Here is a 22,967-nt window from a genome sequence, read left to right as displayed (position 1 = left end):
AAGCTTTCAGGTGAGTGAAGAGAAATCTACCCCTGTGTGTTCTAAAGCCATTCCAGCAAACAACACCGCTGTAGGGACCTGCACTTCTGAAAGGGTCAAATCTGGTCTAGGGCTGAACACTACCTGCCATTACTTTCATAGTTAAACATTTGCCTTTCTTTGGCAGCAGTGGCAATAGCAGCTCACGTTTTTGAAAACAATGGCAGCTAATGTTTATAGAGCACCTCATATGCATTAAGTCATTTAAGACTGTTTACTGAGAGATGTTTGGTTTTGAGTACACATAAACTTACTGTTTTTCAAAGAAAGTCAACAGGAAAGTGGGCTTTACTTTTCAGAGACTCAATTTAGCTGGAATGGATAGCATTTATTGGCAAGGACAGGTTAGCTGTTTGGCCAGCACGCCAACCAGGGATCTTCAGTAGTGTGAGGTAAGGGTCTCTGCAAGCCAAATAAAAAGCATTCTGTTGACTTTTCATGCAAAATCCACTTGACATGTTTTACTAATTTGAACATCAGTGTTAATAATCAAAAGGAGAAAGCATGTTGTTTTCTAAATTGTTTTGACTTAAAGCATTTTTCTACATACAACTAGAAGAAATAAAAAGTTCATCCTTTTAGAAGAAGGTATTTTATACCACGAATATATTTCCTCTTATGAGATTTAAAAGAGAGTATTCCTTTAATGGTTGAATATACACATTTCACCAAAGATACAAAAAAATTCATTTAGGATTATTTTATTCCAACGGCTCCCTAAATATGTTATCAGAACATAAATTTACTACTTGAATCTAGAAAAAAAGAATCTACTTCCTGCCTTGTGTAATAGGATGAAAGCCTGAAGGTAAAAAGAATGAACAACCATGTGAGAGACTGGGTATGTACATCTTTTAAAATTAGGTCTTTAATCTTCACTGGCACTCCTGAACTCAATAGCGCTACAACCAGGCTCCCTCATAAAAAGAGATAATAAGAATTCTTGACCATAATGGCCTGGAAGTCTTAGAAGCACAAAATCAAAGAGTAAATAAATCATAAACTAACCTTCAATTTTTGAGCACTGTGCATTTTTAAAATGCTGAATGTGAGGCTTTTAGTCCTCTTTATATAAGATAAAGTTATTAAGCTTTCAAAAAGATAGAATAGTTTAAATTCCTTTCCAAAACCTCTGCCCTCTGTCGACTTACCATTTAGATTGTGGCACAATTCAGAGGGGTTTATTAGTGGGGGGATTTCATGGGTTAGAAAGCAGAACACTTGTTGAATAAATGAAACCCACTGCTTTGAATAGCCCACCATAAAATTGCATTTCCTGATTCTACTTCTGCCTACAGAAGAGGCTGGATTTCTCCTCCTTTACCCCAAAGTCACCCACCTCTCTCATGTCTCCTTGAAGTCTAATAACAACATAAAAAGGCAGCAGAAAATCAAAAAATGGGGAGGACTTTTTTGTATGTTCTTAGATACAAATCTAGGCAAGTAAAATCTATGACAAGAACGACAGCAACAAGAAACCCTGGATACCGATGATCCCTTGACCTGTTCCTGTATTCCTGGAATCTTTCTGTAAAGGAGATAATTTCAGTCTGCTGTGTAATTATTCCTGCTTATCAAGGCCTATTTCGGTTTGAATCTTACTGCAGACTGAAATATGCCAAGATCTTTCATTAACATACCATAGATTTTCTTTTCATTATAAATCAAACTAAATAGGTCATGATTGCTTAATCAGTATGCAAAGTATTGCCTCTGGGAATCACACACATCCTCTGACAGCTAAAATTTTTTTTACTGCTTTGAAATCTAATTCTACCCAACCTAACCTGATCATAGTTCATCATTTCTTCACGTCAAATTTTTCATCATATGAGGTGTAGATTTTGTCCTGGAATGGGTATCATGAACAGCACTAAGAGCAGGGGGTTAATTAATTCAGAGGGATACAGATTTTATCGCTCCTCCAAATATGTGATTAAGGTCTACTGCCTTCCCTCAGCAACCAAGAAGAAAAGGTTGGAGACAGACCCTTTCTCCAAATTATAAGGTTGATAGACTTATGCCTCCTCCTAAAGATGGGGATTGGTTCTTCCCTACAAGGGAAAGTTCACTTCATTCCTAAAGGTTAGTGAGTTCATGACCATTTGTATTTATTAAGTAATCCCCAAGGAAATCTCATCTAGTCATCTAGTTTTCAATGTTATCTATATGCAGATGAGTCCCAAATGTCCATCTCTGCGTTAAACTTTTCCACTGAGTTGTCCTCTCAGTCTATAAATCTGTTTATCTATCGGGCATTTCAGACTTTATGGAGCCAAAACGAATTATTGGGCCTCTCCTCCAGACTTGTTTCTCAATCTTTCTCACAGCAGCAAATAATCACTGCATGCCTGCAAAGAGTCAGATGCTCTTCTGCAGGCTTTACAAATATTAACTTACTGAGTCTTCACTACCTATGGGAACGGTATTAAGATGATCTCACTTCATGAATGCAGCAAGGCCTAGATTTCAACCCAAGCAACCATGAGCCTAACCACAATGCTCGTAAACAGTTCCAACACTCAGTAGCCCAAGTCAAAGGCCTAGACATCACACTTGGTCCTATTTCCTTCATCATCCACCTGCAAACCACTGTTGATCTGTTCTCCAAATCCTTTCTATCCCCCGTGTCCATGATTTTGTAGAATAAACAAACAACAACAACAACAAAACTCAAACTCTGTCTTCCTAACTAGACTCTAAACTCCATAACCCCAGGGAATAAATCTGGGCTATTCATCCAACAAAATGCTTTACATTAAGTAGACTACCTGGCTATAAAACCTATTAGTTTTTCAAACATGGAAAAACACAAAGTAGACATTATCCTCTGTGGGAAGAGGCTAGAAGCCTTCCTTGAACTTGCCAGCTCTATTTCCAGTCCCAGGAGGGAATATGAGTCTCTCCCCTCCCTTCCCCTAGCAGACCTTGCACAAACTTGACACTCCCTCTGCTCAGACATTCCCACCTCCCTGCCAGGCACCTCTTTCCTTCAGCAACAGAACTGCCAGCATTGCCCCGCCTTCCATTTGGGTAGTTTACCTGTGCAATGTGATTAGGAAGGCCATGAAGGAAGGTCTTCCTGGTACTTATACACCACAGGGAAGTTCAGACCAATGTAATATGAAGTCCTTAGGCCAGAGTGCGAAACTACTGACAGATAAACTTATTTAATTTAATGTCTAAAATCCTGTTATCCTTTCAGGAGCTTGTTCATATGGTGTTGCAATTTATCTTTTAAATTGCTGCACATCAGTGCGTGAGTTCTTATTTTTTCCCGTAATTGTTATCATTAGGTTGGGGAAGGTTGGTTAACTTCTGGAGATAAACTGACAAGCTCCCTGGCTCCATCCTGCCTGACTCTGGGCTGTGCCCTGAACCTATCTGTTTGAGTCCTTAGGGTGCATAAGCATAGAGCCCAGTAGGACTGCTAGGCCATATTTAGGCCATATTTAAAGGGAGAGAAACATTCTCATTCTTTTTTTTTTTTTTTTTTTTTTTTTGAGACGGAGTCTCACGCTGTTGCCCAGGCTGGAGTGCAGTGGCGCGATCTCGGCTCACTGCAAGCTCCGCCTCCTGGGTTCACGCCATTCTCCTGCCTCAGCCTCCTGAGTAGCTAGGACTACAGGCGCCCGCCACCGCGCCCGGCTAATTTTTTGTATTTTTAGTAGAGACGGGGTTTCACTGTGGTCTCGATCTCCTGACCTTGTGATCCGCCCGCCTCGGCCTCCCAAAGTGCTGGGATTACAGGCTTGAGCCACCGCGCCCGGCACATTCTCATTCTTATGGAAACTAAGGAAGTTGGGGAGATGTCATGCTCATTTTAGACCCAATTCCTCATACAAAGGACATCTTCACATAGCAGCAAAAAGTCTTACACTTTAGTTCTTAGGAACCAGCAGGCAAAGTTGGCTGCTGGCAAAACTGAAATAATTGCTGTCAATCATTGGTACCTCTTCCTACCATCAGGTCTCTCTATGCCTAGGAGAAAGAGAGAAAAATTGGCTCCAACTTAGTTATTAGGAATGCAATATCTTTACCTTCCAAAGTGTGATAGTAGAGAAGAAAATGCATAACCCGAAGACAATTTCTTAATGGTGAAATTTGGGACTAAAGTTAGGGCTAGGGATAAAGCCTCTGTGATTTCCTCACCAGCCCCTAACCCCCAATACACAAAAAGAAGAAAAATTACATCACATATGTGGAGTACTCTTCTTTGGTACAAGACCCCCTGGCAGGTAAAATACTTTGCAACATTAGAAAAGTACCATCATCATTAAATGTTTCACGCAACTTAAGAATAATAAAAAAAGTGTGATTGTAGAATAATCGAGATTATTCTGTACCTTGCCTAACATAAGACAGGATGATAATGGCAAAGCAAAATCCATTTCTTCTTTTTTTTTCTTTTGAGACAGTCTTCCTCTGTCGCCAGGGTGGAGTGCAGTGGTGCCATCTCGGCTCATTGCAACCTCTGCCTCCTAGGTTCAAGTGATTCGCCTGCCTCAGCCTCCTGAGTAGCTGGGATTACAGGGGAGTTCCACCACATCCAGCTATTTTTTTGTATTTTTTAGTAGAGACAGGGTTTCACCATGTTGGCCAGGATGGTCTTGATCTCCTGATCTCGTGATCCACCCACCTCAGCTTCCCAAAGTGCTGGGATTACAGGGCCAAAACAATTTCTACTGGTCTAAACCCAACTCTAAATACTCCCTAGAATAGTGAGAATGAAAAGTGCAAAACAAAAGACGAGAAGTACAAGGTTTTCTTTGTAAATCAACTGCCAACAAGTCAGTATTGAAACTGCCAACCAGTTTTGGAAGACATACGTAATGAGTGTCAAGTGTGCTGAGGAGAAAACACCTTCTCATTTATAGTTTTTACGAGAAGAAGTTTAAAAAAAGTATATCTGACAAATGTTTAAAAATATAAAGAGAAAAACATTCAAACAATAAAACCTAATGAAAGAAGTCTGAGTGAAAACAGAGTTTCAGTGAATAAAGTTTTATTTCATGAAGCTGCTTCATAGAATCTGCTTCACGTGCAACATACTTAATGATTATTCACATTTCTTTGCTTTGCTTTTAGAGAAAGCATTGTTTTTTCCCTAGCTTCAGGCACCAAATCAGCCTTGTAGGAAAAATGAAACAAAACACAACAGAGTGAGGAGCCAGCAGGCTGGGTTAATAAAACACTGTTCACATGATACTTACGCAGTGGTAGTCTGCATGTCATGCCAGCTTTTGCTGAAGTTCTGTTTTAATTCATTCATCAGGTTCATGCCGAGTTTTTGTTTTATCTCAACTAGATGCCTTTCTTTTGCTGACAAAACTTGTCGTAGTGTTGTAATTTCGTCTTCTAGCTATAAGGTGGAGGGGAAATGGAGGGGAAAAATGTCAGACCAGCAAAAAAGGATACTTACAGAAGCTCTGGGTGTTCCAAAGCAGCCTCTGACCCTCCTGTTTATACAACCCCACGTGTGGGTTTGCCAAACACACTCCCTACAGATGATAGTCTAATATCTCAAAGTAGAAACAGAATTTTTCATTTTAATGATTATAGAAGTAATCAATGCTGCTTGTTTAAAAAAAAAGTCAGATTGTACAGAAAAACATAAACAAGGAAATAAAAATCACCTGTATCCTACTAGGAAATAGCCACTGCTTATTTTTTGGTTTCTAAACTTCCAAATGTTCTTTCTATAAGTTGTATACAGACATAATTTTTGAACAAAAATTGGTTTTCTACTGTACCCTTATTTTATATAACTTCTTCTCAAGCGTCACTTTATTTATTTATTTTAAAGAGACAGGGTCTCCCTATGTTGACCAGGCTGGTCTCAAACTCTTGGCCTCAAGGGATTCTCCTGTCTTGGCCTCCGAAAGTTTTGGGATTACAGACGTGAGCCACCATGCCTGGCCTCAATGTAGTTTATTTTTTGCCAACCACACACAGTTGCATTGGTGCAGGAATGGAATTGGCAGACAATGGGGTTTTGCCAAGCTAATGCCTTAAGAAAGGGAGGAACAAGGGAATAGAGGATGTATGTAAAGGAGTGATTTGTGTTGATTTTTCTTTTTAACAGTTTTATTGACCTGTAACTGTCATACAATAAGCTGCAGACATTTAAAGTGTACATGTATAATTCGTAAGTTCTAACATATGTATCTACCCATGAAGCCATTATCACAATCAAAGTAGTGAATATATTCATCACCTTTTACTTGCTTTTTGTCATTCCTCCCTCTCTCTTCTTTCCTCTCCCCCAGTTCACTCTCACCAGACAGCCACTGACTTACTTTCTTTCCCTAGGGTTTAGTTTGCAGATATTTCCTAGAATTTTACATAAATTGAATCATAGCATATATACTCATTTTTGCTTGACTTTGCAGATCGTTATTTTACATTCATCTATGTTGCTGCATTATCAATGGTTCTTCTCCTTTTTTGCAGAGTAGTATTCCATTGTATGGATATACCACAGTGTGTTGTTTGTTTGCCTGTTGAAAGGGCATTTAGGTTTGGCTAATGCAAATAAAGCTGCTATGAACATTCATGTACAAGGCTTCGTATGGACATATTTCCTCTGTCCCCTGTGCTACAGAAAAGCAGATCTCTTCAGCACTATAAAATTGCTCTTGCAAATGCAATTTCTAACACAAGAGCTCTGTAAGGTACTCAGATTTTGGAAAGTGCTGTTCTATCCTGTGAAAATAAATCTGAATAAATCACAAAGTCTTTGATTTTCATTAGTTATTATACTCTATAATATATTGCTTTGGTAACAGTGCTTACATTTACATCTTTGTTTTCTGAAAAACAGAAAACAAATTTTATGACTTTTCCTTGTTAAGCCAGAAAAGAATCGTTAGAACTACCTTAGTATCCCACATGCATAGAGGTAATAAAAGCCTCTCACTTTAGTAGATTTCTCACTGAATTTTTTTAAAAAGGAGCAACTGTGGCTCATTTACATGTAAAGTGTCACTTTACTTTGGACCACAAGCTGTATGTATCACACCAACCCTGTCAGCCTGTTAGTCATCTTGCAAATGCGTTCCTTGGATCTCCAGAGTCAGAGCTCCTAGGAAAGCACCTCAAGAAGGGCATCTGCCTTTGCAAAAACAAAACATATAATAAAACCCCCAGTCTTTTACCAGCCCCAATAGTGAACAGACAGAAATGGTTCTGGGAATCTTTATATATACAAATAATCATGTAAGCAAACCAAGCAGAAATACTGAAGCACAAGCATCTTAAGCATCCACAGTAAGAAGTAGAAATATCTTGGGGTTTTTAATATCAGCAAAATGTCCTGGCAATTTAACATTATCCATTTCTTTATGTTCATGGAACATTTTTCATATGTACATGGACACCCTTCTAAAATCTAAAGTGAATTACATATTCTATAAACATAGTATAATCAACAGAACCCTGTCTTTCCTTGATGAGCAAGAGTCTTCAGTGTACACACATACACTGATGACTATAAAAGGAGTATATTTAGGGACCACCAAAGAGAATGATGCTTTTAGTCTCTCCATTAAATGAGAATACACTGTTATTTTAAAATTAAGCCCTTCTATTCTTTTGTTATCATGTCATATTTCTCTTTTTCATCTTTGTCAATTTGTCCTCCTGCATTTAATCTACTGCCCAATATTTCTCATGGTTGTATCTCTTGCTCTTTTACCACAGAAAATGTTTGGGGTTCCTGTCAGCCTTTTATTCTCCATTAAAAAGGCCGTTTCTGCTTTCTTTCATTTAGAGTGACTGAAATTACTGAGAGTCTGTTTTTTGTTTGTTTTTATTTTTTGTTTGTTTGTTTGTTTGTTTTTGGTATATTGAGTGTTACAGTATTTTCCACTGTGTAAAAAAAAATGGGAAAAAATTTTAACTTGCTGAAATAAATTACAGATGTACACAAGGAGAAAGAAGCTTGAACACCTTAATATTCTCAACCTCATAGCTATGGAGCCCCGTAAGTGTATTGAAAATCACGGGGGGCTGTGGATTATTCATTTGTTATCTGGAGGTGGGGAGAGAGTAAAGGATTCAGAGCTACCATTAAATTTTTAATAAAATCTTGATCCCCAAAAAGCGATAGAAACATTAAAGTGACCAATTTAACAAAAATCATTAAAAAAAAAAAAGAAAGAAATATAAAGTCCCACATTTAATAATTTAAAAATTCAGGCACACTTTGAAAGGCACACATGGGGAAGAGACCTCTAATAAGAAGACATGAAGTCAGCTATTTAAGTTGGATGTATTCTCAGGTTCTATAATAAAATTCTAACCATTTCAGTGCAATATTTATCAGAGATCTAAATATATGCCAAAAACTCTATTAAGCAAATCCCTAAAGTTGGAAAAACAGACACTCTTTAATTACATTAACTTGTAAGGTTCCAAAGGACCAACCACCTCCCTTTGTGCAGAGCCAAGGGTCCTGCCACAATGAGGTCTTTAACTACAAATACCTTACAGGCTGCTGCTGATGAACTTCAATCCTTTATCTGACTGAGATCGTTCGGTCTAGTCATCTCAGTGGTTCTCAACTTCAGTTTAAATAAGAGAGCCTAGTTAAAATGCAGATTCCCTGGCATCTGCTGCCTTTTAATGCCCTGAGAGTTCAAGGCCTTAGATTTGGTGGAGGCAGACTACTTACGTTATTTAGCAAAAGCATCCTGAGATATTCTGATACAAGTAGTATGGAAACTCTATATTATAAGTGCTGCTGTAAGCCACATCCAATTTGGAATGAGATGAAGTGCAAGTAAATCACGTTAATGAATGAAAGTATTTAATATATCTTTTCCTTTTAATTTTGAATAATTATTTCTTCATTCCAAATTAAGGGTCTAGTTCTTTGGTTTCTTGACTCCCTAGAAGATCTCCTTGTAGGATGAATATTTATGCCCAAGATTAGATATTTAAGCTTGATTATTTAAATATGAATTAACAGGAAAATAACAAGTATTGACAAAGATGTGGAGGCATTGGAACCTCTGTACATTACTGGTAGGAATGTAAAATAGTTCCACCACTGTGGAAAACAGTCACGCAGTTTCTCAGAAAGTTAAACACAGAATTAATTTCCCCAGGACTCAGCAATTCCACTCTTAGGTATATACCCCAAAGAATTGAGAACAGGTACTCAAACAAATACATGAACACACGTGTTCATAGCAGCACTATTCACAATAAACCAAAGGTCACTACAGCCCAAATGTCCATCAAGAGGTGAATGAACAAATTGTAGTAGATAAATAAAATGGAATATTATTCAGCCATAAAAAAAATGAAGTACTAAAACATGCTACAATGGATGAACCTCAAAAACATCAGGCTAAGTGAAAGAAGCCAGACACAAAAGGTCACATATTGTATGATTTCATTTATATGAAATACCAAGAATAGGTAAGCCCATAGAGACAGAATGAAGACTAGTGGCTGCCAGAGACTGAGGAGCGGGAAATGGAAGCAATGCTTAATGAGTACCAGTTTCCTTTCAGATGTGGTGGTTACACAACACAACATTGTGAGTGTACTAAATGCCACTGAATTGGTCGCTTTAAAATGGGTAAGTGTACATTATACAAATTTATCTAAAGAAAAATGCAAAAAAGTGAACTAACTAGTCTGAATTAGCTAATGAATTAGCTTCAGTATGAAATTTATAAAATTTGTTTTTCTGTTTTATCTGCTAGATTACATAAAATTTCTAACTGCAACCCAGAAGGAAAAATACTTTCATAAACTAGGCATCATCCGTATGTTGCTTAGGAGTCACCACATTTGGTCTCATGTGCACGTGGCTTCAAGGCCTGCCTCTCTGGGCTACTCCTCCTGCCTTTGGCTAAGAGACCCAAGATTAAAATGTAGATACTGTCTGAGAGGGGCATAACAATAAGATATTATGGTTATGAACACATTAGCTGTCCACTAGCTCAGTCCAGAGAGAGTTAAGGTCTTCAGGAAGGAGCAGAGAGAGAGAGAGAGAAAGACGCCCAGAGCCTAAGGCACTTCTTTGCAAGTGTAAGACACAGTTAGCTTGAGGGCACTGTGTGTTCGTGGGGACTGCACAGACGAAAGGAAGAGGAAAGAGCCAAAGGAGAGATTGAGAGAGCATGAAAATAGGCTTTACTTACTTGATAATGCTGTCTGGTATTTTTCCTATTTCTATTAATGCCTATTTCTCTTAAGTCATCTTATCTCAGGGATATTGGCAGTACTTGATTGTTATATAATCACAAATTTACAGTACTAATGCCAAAACTTTATCCTTTTCAAAAGGCAAGAAACGTTATGGAAATACTAAGCATAAAATGCAGCTTAGTGAAATTAAAGTGGGAGTGGGATGATAGTGGCACAGATTTTTGGGCAAGTGTGTTTAAAGAGAGAGAGGGAAAAAAAAACCAGATGTGTAAAGACCTCAGAAAAGGTGTCTGGTAATAAGACTAATGAGAATAAATATCTGAAACAGAAGATTACTTCTTTATTTATTGACAAGGTTTGTAAAAAAAAAAGCATATTCTACCTTTGGCATTTACAAATATAAATGTTTGCTTAAAATATAAAATAACTCAAGCTAATTATAAATATTAATTACCTTCCTTTTATGCATGAACCAGTGCACCAGATCAGAGGTGATACTGGCCTCACATTTGACGAACTATAAAAAAGATACATAATGCATGACCACAACAATAAATTAAAGATCAAGTTATGTTAAAAGAGATTCCTCTTTTTCTTTTTTTTTTTGAAATGGAGTCTTACTCTGTTGCCTAGCTGGAGTGCAGTGGTACCATCTTGACTCACTACAACCTCCGCCTCCTGGGTTCAAGCAATTCTTGTGCCTCAGCCTCCCGAGTAGCTGGGATTATAGGTGTGTGCCACCATGCCTGACTAATTTTTGTATTTTTAGCAGAGACAGGGTTTCTCCATGCTGGCCAGGCTGGTCTCGAACTCCTGACCTCTGGCGACCCCCCACCTTGGCCTCCCAAAGTGCTTGGATTACAGGCGTGAGCCACCATGGCTGGCCAAGAGATTCCTCTTTTAAAATGCCAAATTTGTCCAAGATGTAAGCCTTTTGGACACTACTGGCTTATTTTACATCTCCTACCAAAAGAGGAAGTCTTCCTCTTGCCAGCACTTGGTAAGCAGACAAAAATACGTTGGCTGTGTGGGAGAATGGAGTTATGAGATTGGTTGAAGTCTAAGGGCAATCTCATGGGAATATTATCAACAAGATAATGCAGGATAAGACAGAGGGGAGGGAAGAGAAAGAGAACTGGGAGGAAGGAATCCAGCATAGCCAGAAAGCTGTAGGAGGTGTCAACCTGAAATAATAAAGTGGATCAGAATCCAGTTTAAGAGTTAATTCAAGTGAAAAGCTAAGGATAGACATCTGGGAAACACAGACTCTGAAGGAATGTGGCTAGTGCTATGAAGCTGAAAAGTTAAAGTCTTATGTACATAGGCAAAAAACAAAGAAATTTAATAGGATTACAGCATCTTCCATATATTGCTGGTTTATGAGTTACAGCAATTCGATTAGTTACAGCTTGTTTAATTTTTCTTTTCCAATTTAAAAGTATATGTTTAACATTCCATCTTAAACAATCTAAGGTGTTTGTGTAAGAGAATAAAGAGGGAAGTTAATTTATAATAAAAGAGGTCTTCTCTGGTGCCCTTTAGTCTTTTATAGCATTTTACAAAACAATGTAGGTAACGAAAAGGCTAGTCTATAATTAGAGAAACTGGTTACAGCTGCCTAGGTTATAGCTGCCTGTTATGTGACTCAGGTCCCATAATCACATTCCTTTAAGACTCAAAATAATTTAAAGTTCCAACAGCTTTTATTTTGAATTATTTATTTCACAGAGGAGATGAGGAAAGTAGGGAGAGGAAGGAAACAAAGAGGAGACTGGACACCTGGCACACTCAAGACCTCTTTTCAGCAAAGCAGTCAGGGGTCAGAAGTCCTTGTACACACAGGTCTTGCTTTGGATCATGACCACAACTGAGTGCCTGACTCCAAGGCCGTCATCTAATAGGCTGGTCTCCGAGGTATCTTCAGTACCCAAGGAGCTAACAGACCCAGTAGGATCTTTCCTCAGACAGAAAGAGGAGTTGTTTGTGACCAGGGGCCTGTAAAGAATCTCTGTGGAGATTTGGGGCAGAGGATGCCTCAGTTCTCCATAAGGCCAGCAGTGAGACTGCAGAGATGGCTTTCTGTGTGTCCTTGTTAAAATTACATCCTAGCATTGAAGGTAAAATCCGAACGCATATGTGATATCAAAGAACTCGAGTTCCTGTGTCCACACATCTGCATGCAGACTTGTAAAAGGGTAAGGAAAGTTGTTTGAAAAACAGAATGAGCATAAAGCAGAGGTGGCCTGACGTGGAGAAAGAGAAATGTGAAGAAAAAAATTACAAAGATACACTTCCTCTGCTTTTCACCGGGCCTGGGGCAGACAGCTGTGTTCATGTGCCGCTGGAAGTCAGGATGCTACCTTTGGCAGCATGTGGTACTTCTTCATCTCTGAAGAACCCAGAAATAAGAGCCAGGAAGCATGGAGGCTAGTGCAAAACATGAATCCTTGTAACTTGAACACATTAACAAAGAGTCTGGTGTTATTTCCAGAAGTCAGGCTCAAAAACTCTCAGGAAGGAAATGTGCTGGAAGTGTATTACTGTGGCCAAATGAGACAGGAATTTCTGAAAACACTTCTAGTTCTTTATATTCATGTGGCATCCATTTAAAACCAATACTTTTTTCTTGATTATAAAAGTAATATCAAGCTCACTGTTGACATTTAGAAAATAGAGAATGTACAAAAATCAACATATATTAGTGTATGTATGTATGTATACCCCAGTAATCCTAGGGCCCAGAGAAATAAAAATCAAGGCATTTTATAGAAATTGGTCTGTTACGGATAGTGTGCCTGAACTTAAACTAGCATTATCACCGTGATGGAGTGAAGCTTTAGCTTAGACTCAGTTGGCTTACCCCACTCTGCAGAATATGACATTTGGACCCTGCAGTTAGTATGAACTAGTCATGAGCCAGAATTTCAGGCCATAAGAATATGTGGAGTCAGTCCATTATCTGTTAATGCTAACTTTGGTCCATGTACTCTGGTATGTGCAGCCACTCAGTGGCCACAGACAGACCCAGCTAAAGATTTGAGGCACTGTGCTTACTAAAATCATTTTTGGTTGTACCAGAGGAATGTGCTGCTCTTTTATTTTGAAATGAAATTAACTTGGGGGTGTGTCTTGTAAAAGCACCTGAAAGTCTTTACTATTATTCTGAGCTGTTATAGACAAACACTATCAGAAGGTTAGAACTCAGAGTTCAAAGTGGACAAAGTGGGGAGAGGGTAAGCTGAAGCTCAGAGCTGTGTCTTCAGTCTGTGGAGAGGCCAAAGCAGGAAGGCCAAGCCTTGCTTCTGTGGGAACAGGATCTTCCTGGCCTATGAGCCAGGACAGAGAATGGGGAGGGAATGTTGGCCTTGGCTCCTCTGGCTCTGATGCTTCCTCCTACTCAAGGAGCCCTTTCTATAACACTCTCCTCCCAGAAAGTAAAGGCTTCTCAACAAAGTGTCTAAAGTGGGTATTGCAAGCGAAAGACTTGAACAAAGACTTGTATTCATAATGAACCTGATATCCTCCTCCTCCCTAGGTCCAGATCCCCAGAGCAGCTCCACAAGATCTAATTATGCCTCGATGAAGCATAGCTTTCCTCTCTACCCCCAGAGCTTTATTTTTCTGCCAAAAAGTACACAACTTACAAATTCAGTTGCTTCTATGATTGACTTTTTCATTTAAAAAATCATTTCAAAGTAATTGTTGAGCTAAGTTGCTGATCTAAAATCAGAACTGGTCTTCAAAAGGATCTTGCACCTATAACATGGTCTGGAATGAATTCTATCAAGTTTGTAAGTAATTTATTATTCCCATAGTATTCTGATAGTAAAAAGAATAAGAAGTGCATATTTAAAACCAGTTATGATTGTTGCTTAGGCAGCACAACGATTCATTCTACAACTGTAACCAACAGGTAATAGATAACATTAGAAAAATGCCCTGGAAAAATGAATCATCTTGTAATGTATTCGTTTAGAAATTTTACTAAATGAAAGACAACATAATTACAATATGGGACTTACATCAAACTAATAATAACTCTCAAGATCCAGAGATAGAAATAGCAACAATAAGATCACTAAACATACCTGAACTAACTCTGCTTTTAACTCTTCCTTTTCCTCCTCAGAGAGCATGCTAGAGAAGTCAGCACTGGTTACTGCATCTTCATCTCTTCCTTGCAATGGTTCAGTCTCCAGCAAACCTTTAGGCAAAATTGATAAAAGACAGTGCAATTTTTAAAGTGAATTTAAACCAACTTCTGCTTCCATAGTGTGGAGGACTAGATGCACTGACAGACCCTCCCACTGAAAAACAACTAAAAATTCCAGAAAAGACAAAAATCCTCCTAAACGTTTGATGTGCTCCAAGAAAGCAAAGAATACCAAGAAGCCAAAACATTTAAGAGAAAATGAGAAGGCAGAGATGTAAACAAGACAAGCTTTCAGGGAGGTCTACATTTACCACCTTGGTGAATTCCAGCTTAGCTCTTCACTGTCTGGTGGGGTGTAAGGGCAGAGGACAAAGCCCAAGGCCCACCCATGGAGAGGGGTTTAATGTGAGATTCCTGTGTAAATTGGAGGTCCCAAGGGCTGCACCCTGAGAGTCAGGTGAACTAGAAATAAATACTTTCATTCTTCACACATCTTGCAACTCAGCACTGAATGGACAGAGAAAAATAATCCTCCCCTGAGAACTCGTGACCCTGAGTGGGATTGCATGGGAAAGCAGCTTGCAACTTGAATGCACACCACCTGGGTGGTCCCGAATTTAAAATATGAAGGCCTTTTTTCCACTGCAGATGTGGCTCGAAGCAGCTGGAGCTGTGAGGAACCATCACTGACAAACTGACTCTGGCAGAGGAAAATACGAGAAGAGCCGGGTTGTTGATGCCATCATTGTGCCTCGGGATAATCCAGAATAGCTTCTAACTTGGTATGTGAGATAAATGACTTATTATTTAAAATATAAAGAAGTTCCCTGGTAGGGCCCCTCAATATCTGGCTGACTCAAATGCCTGTGTTCTCCGGGGAACCCAGAAAACAGTCCCTACTCAGAGGGAAACTTCATCTACGACATGATTCAAGTCAGAGTTGGCATTTACACCTCTGTAGGGAAAGGAAATGAGACATTCAAGTACAAAGTGGTCCCTGGAGAAACTCCCACTGGCCTGAGCACTGGGACAACAGGTTGAGCCATGGAAGTTTGTGCCGTTTTTAGGGGGTAGGAGTCTGACCTTTCTCGTTCCAGGGTGGTAACTGGGAATTCTATCTGTGAGATGGGGGCTTGTTAACAGGAAGCTCTCTTGCTTTGCTGAGTTTTTTTCCTTTTCACCCAATAAATTTCATTTTTCTCACCCTTCAAATTGTCTGCAAGCCTAATCTTTCACGGTTGTGTGACAAGGACCCCGTTTTCAGTTGAACTAAGGAGAAAGTCCTACAACAGAAGGGTTTTTAATAAATTGTCCTGGAACAGTTATTTCTATAGAAAAAAAACACACTGGACACCTTTAAACCATTCACAGGGACAAAACTATAAACATTTTAGAAGACAATCTAGGAGTTTGTGTTTATGAACCTCCGGTTAGGAAGGGACTTGTTAAGACACAAAAAGGCAAACCATGAAAAAAGGATGAATAAGATTAAGAATGTCTCTTTATCAAAGACGCTATATGGAAAATGAAAAGACAAGCCACTAATTGGAAGATGATATCTCTCACTTATATAAGTAAAAAGATTTGTTCCCAATATATACAGAATTCCTCCAGACCCACTTTAAAACCAGAAATAATCCAATAGAAATATGGGTCAAAAGACCTGAACAGATGATTTATAGGCAGAAATTACAAATGTTAATAAACCCAAGAAAACATCCTTGACTTCACTGATGCTTGGGGAAATACAAATTAAATTAGTTCATGCTCAATAGAGGAGCAAAAATTTACAAGTCTGACATTACTAAATGTTGGTGACTATGCAAAGGATAGAAACTCTCATATACTGCTGGCAAGAATATAAATAGATAAAAATAATTGGAAAATGATTAGGCATGATCTACATTATCTATTAAAATTGAACATTCACATATCCTATAACCCAGTAATTCCACTATGTGTAGACCTGAGACAATCTACATGAGCATTAGATGTTATACATGCACATCAGACACCATTAATAAAAGCTTTCACAGTACCAACAAACTGTAAGTCACACAAAAGTTCATAAACAGGACAATACATAAATATACTGTGGTGTATTTCCATGACAAAGACTTGACAATAGAAAAATGAGTGAACTATCACTATACATACTAAATGACTAAAACTTGGAAATAAGATATTGAGTGAAAAACTCAAGTTGCAGAATAAGAAGTATAATTCCACTTAATGAAGTACAAAAGCATGCAAAACTAAAATATTACTTAGGAATTAAATTATAAAGAAAAGCAAGGCAATAATAAAAAATTCAGGACTGTGGTTTTCTCAAGGCAGAGAGGAAAGGAGAAAGGAATGGAGGACCTCATAGGGCAGGGGTCCCCGACTCCCGCGCCACAGACCAGTACCGGTCTGTTACCTGTTAGGAACCAGACCACACTGCGGGAGGTGAGAGGTGTGCGAGCTGGCAAAGCTTCGTCTGTATTTATGGCCACTCCCCATTGCTTGCATTACCACCTGAGCTCTGCCTCCCGTCAGATCAGTAGCAGCATTAGATTCTCACAGGAGCACAAACCCTATTGTGAACTGCGCACGCGCAGAATCTAGGTTGCGCGCTCCTTATGAGAATCTAGTGCCTGATGATCTGTCACTGTCTCCCGTTTCCCTCAGATGGGACCGTCTAGTTGTAGGAAAACAAGCTTGGAGCTCCCACCGATTCTACGTTATGGTGAGTTGTATAATTGTTTCATTATATATTACAACGTAATAATAATAGAAATAAAATGCACAATAAAAGTAATGTGCTTGAATCATCCCAAAAACATCACCGTCACCCTGTGTCTGAGGAAAAATTACCTTCCACGAAACCAGTTCCTGGTACCAAAAAGGTTGGGGACTGCTGCCTTAGGGAACTCTTACAGGATCAATGGACATACTCCATTTCTGGACACTGACTTTCTGTTCATGAGTATTTTCTCCACTTTACCTTTATATTGTAAATATTCTTTTGTGTACTTATAATTATTTCATAAACAAATGAAAGTGCATTTTGTCTAAAGTCAAAAGAGAAAGGTAAATCATTATCCTACAAAATCAGAACATTTTAGATAAAAAGAAGAAAAATATGACTCAAGTGTGTATAGTTCTGAAGCTGTCCCTTCTCTTGGGTCCCTGGTATTCTCATCCTTATGCCTGAATCAATAAGGTGCCATTGGCACCCTGATGTCACTGCCAACATGGTAACAAACATTCGTAAACATGGCATATTGCTGATCCATGTTCATCAGATCCTCATCCCTTCTCTCTATGCCAGAAGACAGTTTCAATGCTAAGTAATTTCCTTTTTCATAAGTAATATCTGGTCATTATAGAAGACAGTAAGATAAAATTATCCATTATTAATTAAAATCAACATTAATCCTGTTACCCAGAAATTGGTATTTTGATCCTTCCTTTCTGGTACTTCTTCTGAGCATAGGTGTATTAATATTTTCATAGATAGATAGATAGATAGATAGATAGATACTGGATTTACTGTTGCAAACTTGGTTTATTTATTCAATAGGATAGTAATATCTTTTCATGTCTAAAGACACACATATACATTTATGTATTTTCAATGGTTGTGCATTATTTTGTCTTATGGATGATTAATAATTTACCCTGTTTGCTGGGAAGCTGCAGTGAACATCTCCTAGCTAAGTTATTAGGTACTTCATGATGACTTCCTATCCATTGGATTACTCAGTCAAATGGCATAGACGTCTTGTAACCTACTGCCAAACTATCACCCAGAAAGGCTGTACCAGTTTTATGCAACATCAGCAACCTATGAGACTACAGACTCAAGAGAAAGGACAGAACAGACTCCTGGTAAAACAATGTAACTTACAGGTCATTTAAAGTTTTAATCAGTGCTCTAGGATAACTATCTAAACCAGGAATCAGCAGCAATTCCAAGCACAGCTATGAGAGATAGAACCAGAAGGTAAGCTCTGCCCCCCGGCATTGGGGGTCAGGAGACAGTCCTGGGGGTACTGCAACACACTGTGGACTTCTCTCCACTCAGCCTGGCCCAAGAACTTATGGATATTGCTCAAACTTAGCTGGAACCCAAATTCTCAATCTTCCCTATCTTCATAGCGTGAGAAGACATGGTCCAGGGAATAAACAATAGTTCCAGGTCCTTAGACTTTTCAAGACATCAAACATCTTTAGTACCTTCTATATTCTAGAAAGAAAAGAAAGTTCAAAATCCTATTTAACTGGTAATACATGAATTGGGAAGCTTCGAGTGAATCTAGGGAAAGGGAGACGCAGCACCCAGCCGGTAGCTTCCATTTTTCAGAGGAGGAGGTGCATAAACCTTATAAAGTGAGAAACTCTGAACTGGCCTTCAGCTCTGATGGGCCAAACATCCCACTCCTCAGAAACATCATGAATCTTTCAAAGTCTCACTGCCAGAAGCCACCCATTCAAGAAATCTACCCAGAGACCAGTTACTAGTTAGTCTAGGTCTAAGTTCCCCTCATCCTTTCTCCACTTAGGCACTTATTTTTCTCGGTTGCATCTTGTCCCAGTGGTGCTCTCTGAGTTATACACAGGGTGTCACATAAACACAGACAAAATGAAAACAAGACCTGCTGTTTTCAGCAGAATATGTTCAACTCACTGAGTTAGAAAAGCAGCAATCAAATGATGAGGTCAAAGGATAATTCAAGAATCAAGAAGTAGTTGAAAAGAGGAGGTAGATTAAAAAGGTAACTAACCAGTGAAATGAAGTCAAAACCAGGAATGAAAAAAGCAAATGGTAAAAGATACCAAGTGACAGATGATAATGCAAGAAGGGCAATAAAATAAGTATAAAATTACCTAGTTACCATGGAAGTAGATATTAGAAAAAATTAAAAACATATTTTTCAATGAAAGCAATTATCACTGGGCAAATGCTTGAGTCACCATTTTTAGCAAGTACAGTATATTATGAACCAATTTCATGAACTTGGTTCTCTTTTCCAAATGTGCAAACTGTGGCCCCCTGTCTGGCAGAGAAGAAAGAGCACTGAGATCTGGAATTCTAGCTGTGGGTTTGCTATTAACTAGCAGAGTACATTTGACCTCAATTATCTCATCTGTAAAATGGATACCTTGCAGGATTGTTGCTAAGGTTAAATGATGTTAAATCAGATAATATACTTGAAAATGCTATAAAATTTTAAAATTTCCATACAAACTATAGCAGCACGAAATTGGGGAGTAATAGCTTTTAAAAGTATTAACGTGCTATATTCTCTTTGCCTCTCCCAAAATGTAATATTTTCCTAGTTAGTCTAAGGCATCCATCTGCCAGCGGCAGGACAGAGAAGTTAAAGAAACACAAAGAAAAGGTTAATACTTAAGATTTTGGCATTTGAAATTGGATTTACCAGCAAGAAAACAGATTTACAAAGATAAATTTTTATTTTAGGCAATGTTCTACATATCATTATTTCTCTCTTGGCATAGCAAAAGCCAAGCCCAGGACATCCAACCCAAGCAGTTCCCCTTAGATACCCCTTAGATATCTAGGACTTACCAAGGAGGTGTGTGCCTCTGGCTCTATCCCTGGTAGATGGTGGGAAGAGGAAAGGGTGAGAGAATGAGGAGAGCTAAGCCCTGAGATGTGTATGTCCCACCTTTCTCTTTGGGCATGGCCCAGAGAGTATGAAATGTGTTACATTTATAGAGGAATCTGCTGGAAATTGTTTGCTCCTTCAGACCCACCCTCTACCCTCTTAAACCCTTCCCTGTGCCCAGGAGATGACCTAAGGATTATATCAACATGATTCCATTGCCCTTGGCCAATGGGAAGCCCCTGCAGGACACTGGAGGGCAGAAGCGAGTGGTTAGCAAATGTCTAGTCCTGCCTGACTCCCTCCCTGCCAGGCTGCGTCTTGTAGTTTCAGCTTTCAGCTTTCAACTACCATAGGCCAAAGCTCCCATTAGATAGCTCCCTTCTACAGCTCAGCCACTGTCTGGTTCCAAGAACTCTCCTCTGGCCTAAGGACTGTATTGACTTCCTACTGTGGCTGTTCCAAGGTGCTTCAACACCCCTATTCGACACCCTTAATTCTTGCCATTTTTCTGATGGCCCATTCATTAAGCTTTCTGGAATCAGGCATCCCTTTTGGGCATGCTACTCATTTACATCTTTCCTGGTCCCTGACCGGTACAGGAAGCCTGCCCCAATTTCCTTTTTGAACTCTAGGAAGGAATATCTTTCAGGCTGTCCCACACCAATCTGGTACACAGCCACATCACTGTAACCTTGGCAGGTCCAGGGGTGTTAGGCAGAGAGGCCCCTGGTGTTTAATTCTCCAGCTCACTCTTCTGCAGTCAGTTAACCATGGATAGGATTCAGAACATCCCACAGTACTTAGGGAGAAACTTACTGCCTTGGCAAGAGGTTGGCGCCCCTGCATCAGGGGCTGGGGTTACCAGCGCTGGCCAGAGGACAAAGGGAGGAAGTGGAAAGAATCTCCCTCCAATGAGAGCCAAGGCAAAGCTGAATGAGCTCGGAGGGGCTACTGAACCGAAACTCAGCTGAAGGGGACAAGATCATGAGTAGTATCTGCAAATAACTTCAGCACCAGGGCACATCATGTTCCCAGCTGCCTGAAGAGCCATACAAGCAGAATACAAAGCACTGCATAGTCCTTCAGGCTTCCATACACCAGACACACCAGATGCCTCCTTAGCTAGGACAAAGGAAAGGGGGATATGAAAAAGGAGAAATCTGAATTAGAAGATAACTTTACTGAGGAAATGAGTAACAGTTAAAGAGGTTTTTAAAATAATTGCATTGGAATGGACTAGGCCTAATGTTTTTTTCCCACTACTCAAAGCCTAGGTGCTCATACTCATACAAGTATAGGTTAAAAAAAATTGAGCACATATACATATACCAAGTTGTAGTGTAAATAAATGTTGCTACCCTGCTATTGGAGTATTTGGCACTTAAAGACAGCCATTTTACTCTTTTACATGCAATAAAATATATGGAATTGTTTTAATAAAGGGAAATAATCAAAGATCTGATTATAATCGAGTAATTGCACTTCTCCGTTGGCCAGATGAGGTCTGTGGAAAACAGGTAGGTCTTAAAATATTTGTCAAATGTTACTATGTGCCTGTTTTCACTATACCTACAGTTAGCCAGTGATGACTCCATTTAAATCTCCCATGCAGAGCTGAACAACACCACAAATTAAACTGGCTCCAACTGAGAAGTCACAATGGTCACTGTGGTCTGCTCCCAGCCTTGCTGATGAAGACCTGCAATCATGGGACCTGGGGCTCAGTCCCAAGTTGCTGGGCTTTAACTAAAGCTAGTCTGGCTCCAAAGCCTATGCCCTTCCCTGTCTTAAGCCATCTGAAGAATGTAGGCAAAATCTTGGCAAGTATGAATCCAGAGATCAGCTTTAAAGTGTCTCCTTCAACCTTGCAATGAAATCACTCATTGGCATCCACACACTTACAGTGCATGCTGGCAAGCTCTCCTGTGGAGTAGGTGATGGCTTCATGGCCATGATTGAAACAATTCAGAGGGCTGGGAGTTAAAATGATTACAAACTATGATTTTGGATCAGTGGTCATACCCTGCATTGTTGGCAAATATGTAAAAGTTGCAGAATTGCTTTTAAATTGTAAAATAATCTTGCACTGTATTAGATAATTAAACAAATCCAACTGTGTAATCAAGCAAAGGGAGAAAAGCATACACTTTCAAAAAGAATACAAAATTATCCTAAGACTTAATAAAAGAAGGAATGCAATAAAGTAGCTTACATGAAAATTTTCCATGTTTTAAATAATAGATTTAAGACTGTAATATTTATTACTTAATTATATTTTCTTCATGATGTTTGGTGAAAATAACCTCAGGCATTCCTAAACGTAAAACTTCAAAATATCTAAATGTATTCCCCAAGGGAAAAATTATTGAGTTAATCATATTACTGTTGGATTTATGATTATCTTTAAGACCACAAAAAATCTAACACGAGTTAATTCTAGATGGAAATTAAAAATATAAAACAAGTTTATTTATTAGAATTGTACTTTCTGTGCATTTACTAGATGTACTACATTAACCTAGATATTATTTCTGAAGAACTTCCGTCATTGAACAGGATGCTTTTCCTTCATTTGCTAACAACTCATATCTTGCCTATTATTGAATCAGGCGTATAGTAAAAAGGTCTTTAAAGTGTGTTTTATTCCTGTTGCTCTGAAGTTTTGGCAGAGGCTCCAAATGCCAAGATCAATACCACGGGAGATGTATATCCCCAAATTCTAAAGCCACGCATAAAATCTCATGCGTGAACGCTAATGTGTGACGTGCTGAAAGAGTTTAAAAGTGGTTCTCCTGGGGCTGGGATCACCTACTTGAACCTTTGAGAGTGGGATGAGAGTGGAGCAGGGAAATCTGCATACACAGATGAACAATCATAAAACACAAGTCATACTCTCACCTCCCAGAGATCACCACTGTAACACTTGGGTACTTTTCCCTGGATCTTTTCCTACATATTGCAGCATAGACTTTTTTTTTCCCACACATTTAACATCT

General features: G+C 39.0%; 1 protein-coding gene across 6 annotated transcripts in view; it reads right to left on the bottom strand.

The window, feature by feature from the left end:
• The window catches only part of TPD52L1 (TPD52 like 1), a 102,447-nt gene that overhangs the window by 21,611 nt on the left and 57,869 nt on the right, over nt 1-22,967 (bottom strand). For all 6 annotated transcript variants that reach the window (XM_015137317.3, XM_015137320.3, XM_015137321.3 and 3 more), the window contains 2 exon segments: nt 14,292-14,407; nt 5,253-5,401 (listed from right to left, as the gene is read on the bottom strand). In XM_015137317.3, the coding sequence (XP_014992803.1) occupies nt 5,253-5,401; nt 14,292-14,407 (265 nt within the window).

Source organism: Macaca mulatta, chromosome 4 (assembly GCF_049350105.2).
Source record: "Macaca mulatta isolate MMU2019108-1 chromosome 4, T2T-MMU8v2.0, whole genome shotgun sequence".
Taxonomy (NCBI): domain Eukaryota; kingdom Metazoa; phylum Chordata; class Mammalia; order Primates; family Cercopithecidae; genus Macaca; species Macaca mulatta.
Note: the sequence above shows the minus strand (reverse complement) of the source record. Positions and strands in the feature narration are given on the sequence as shown.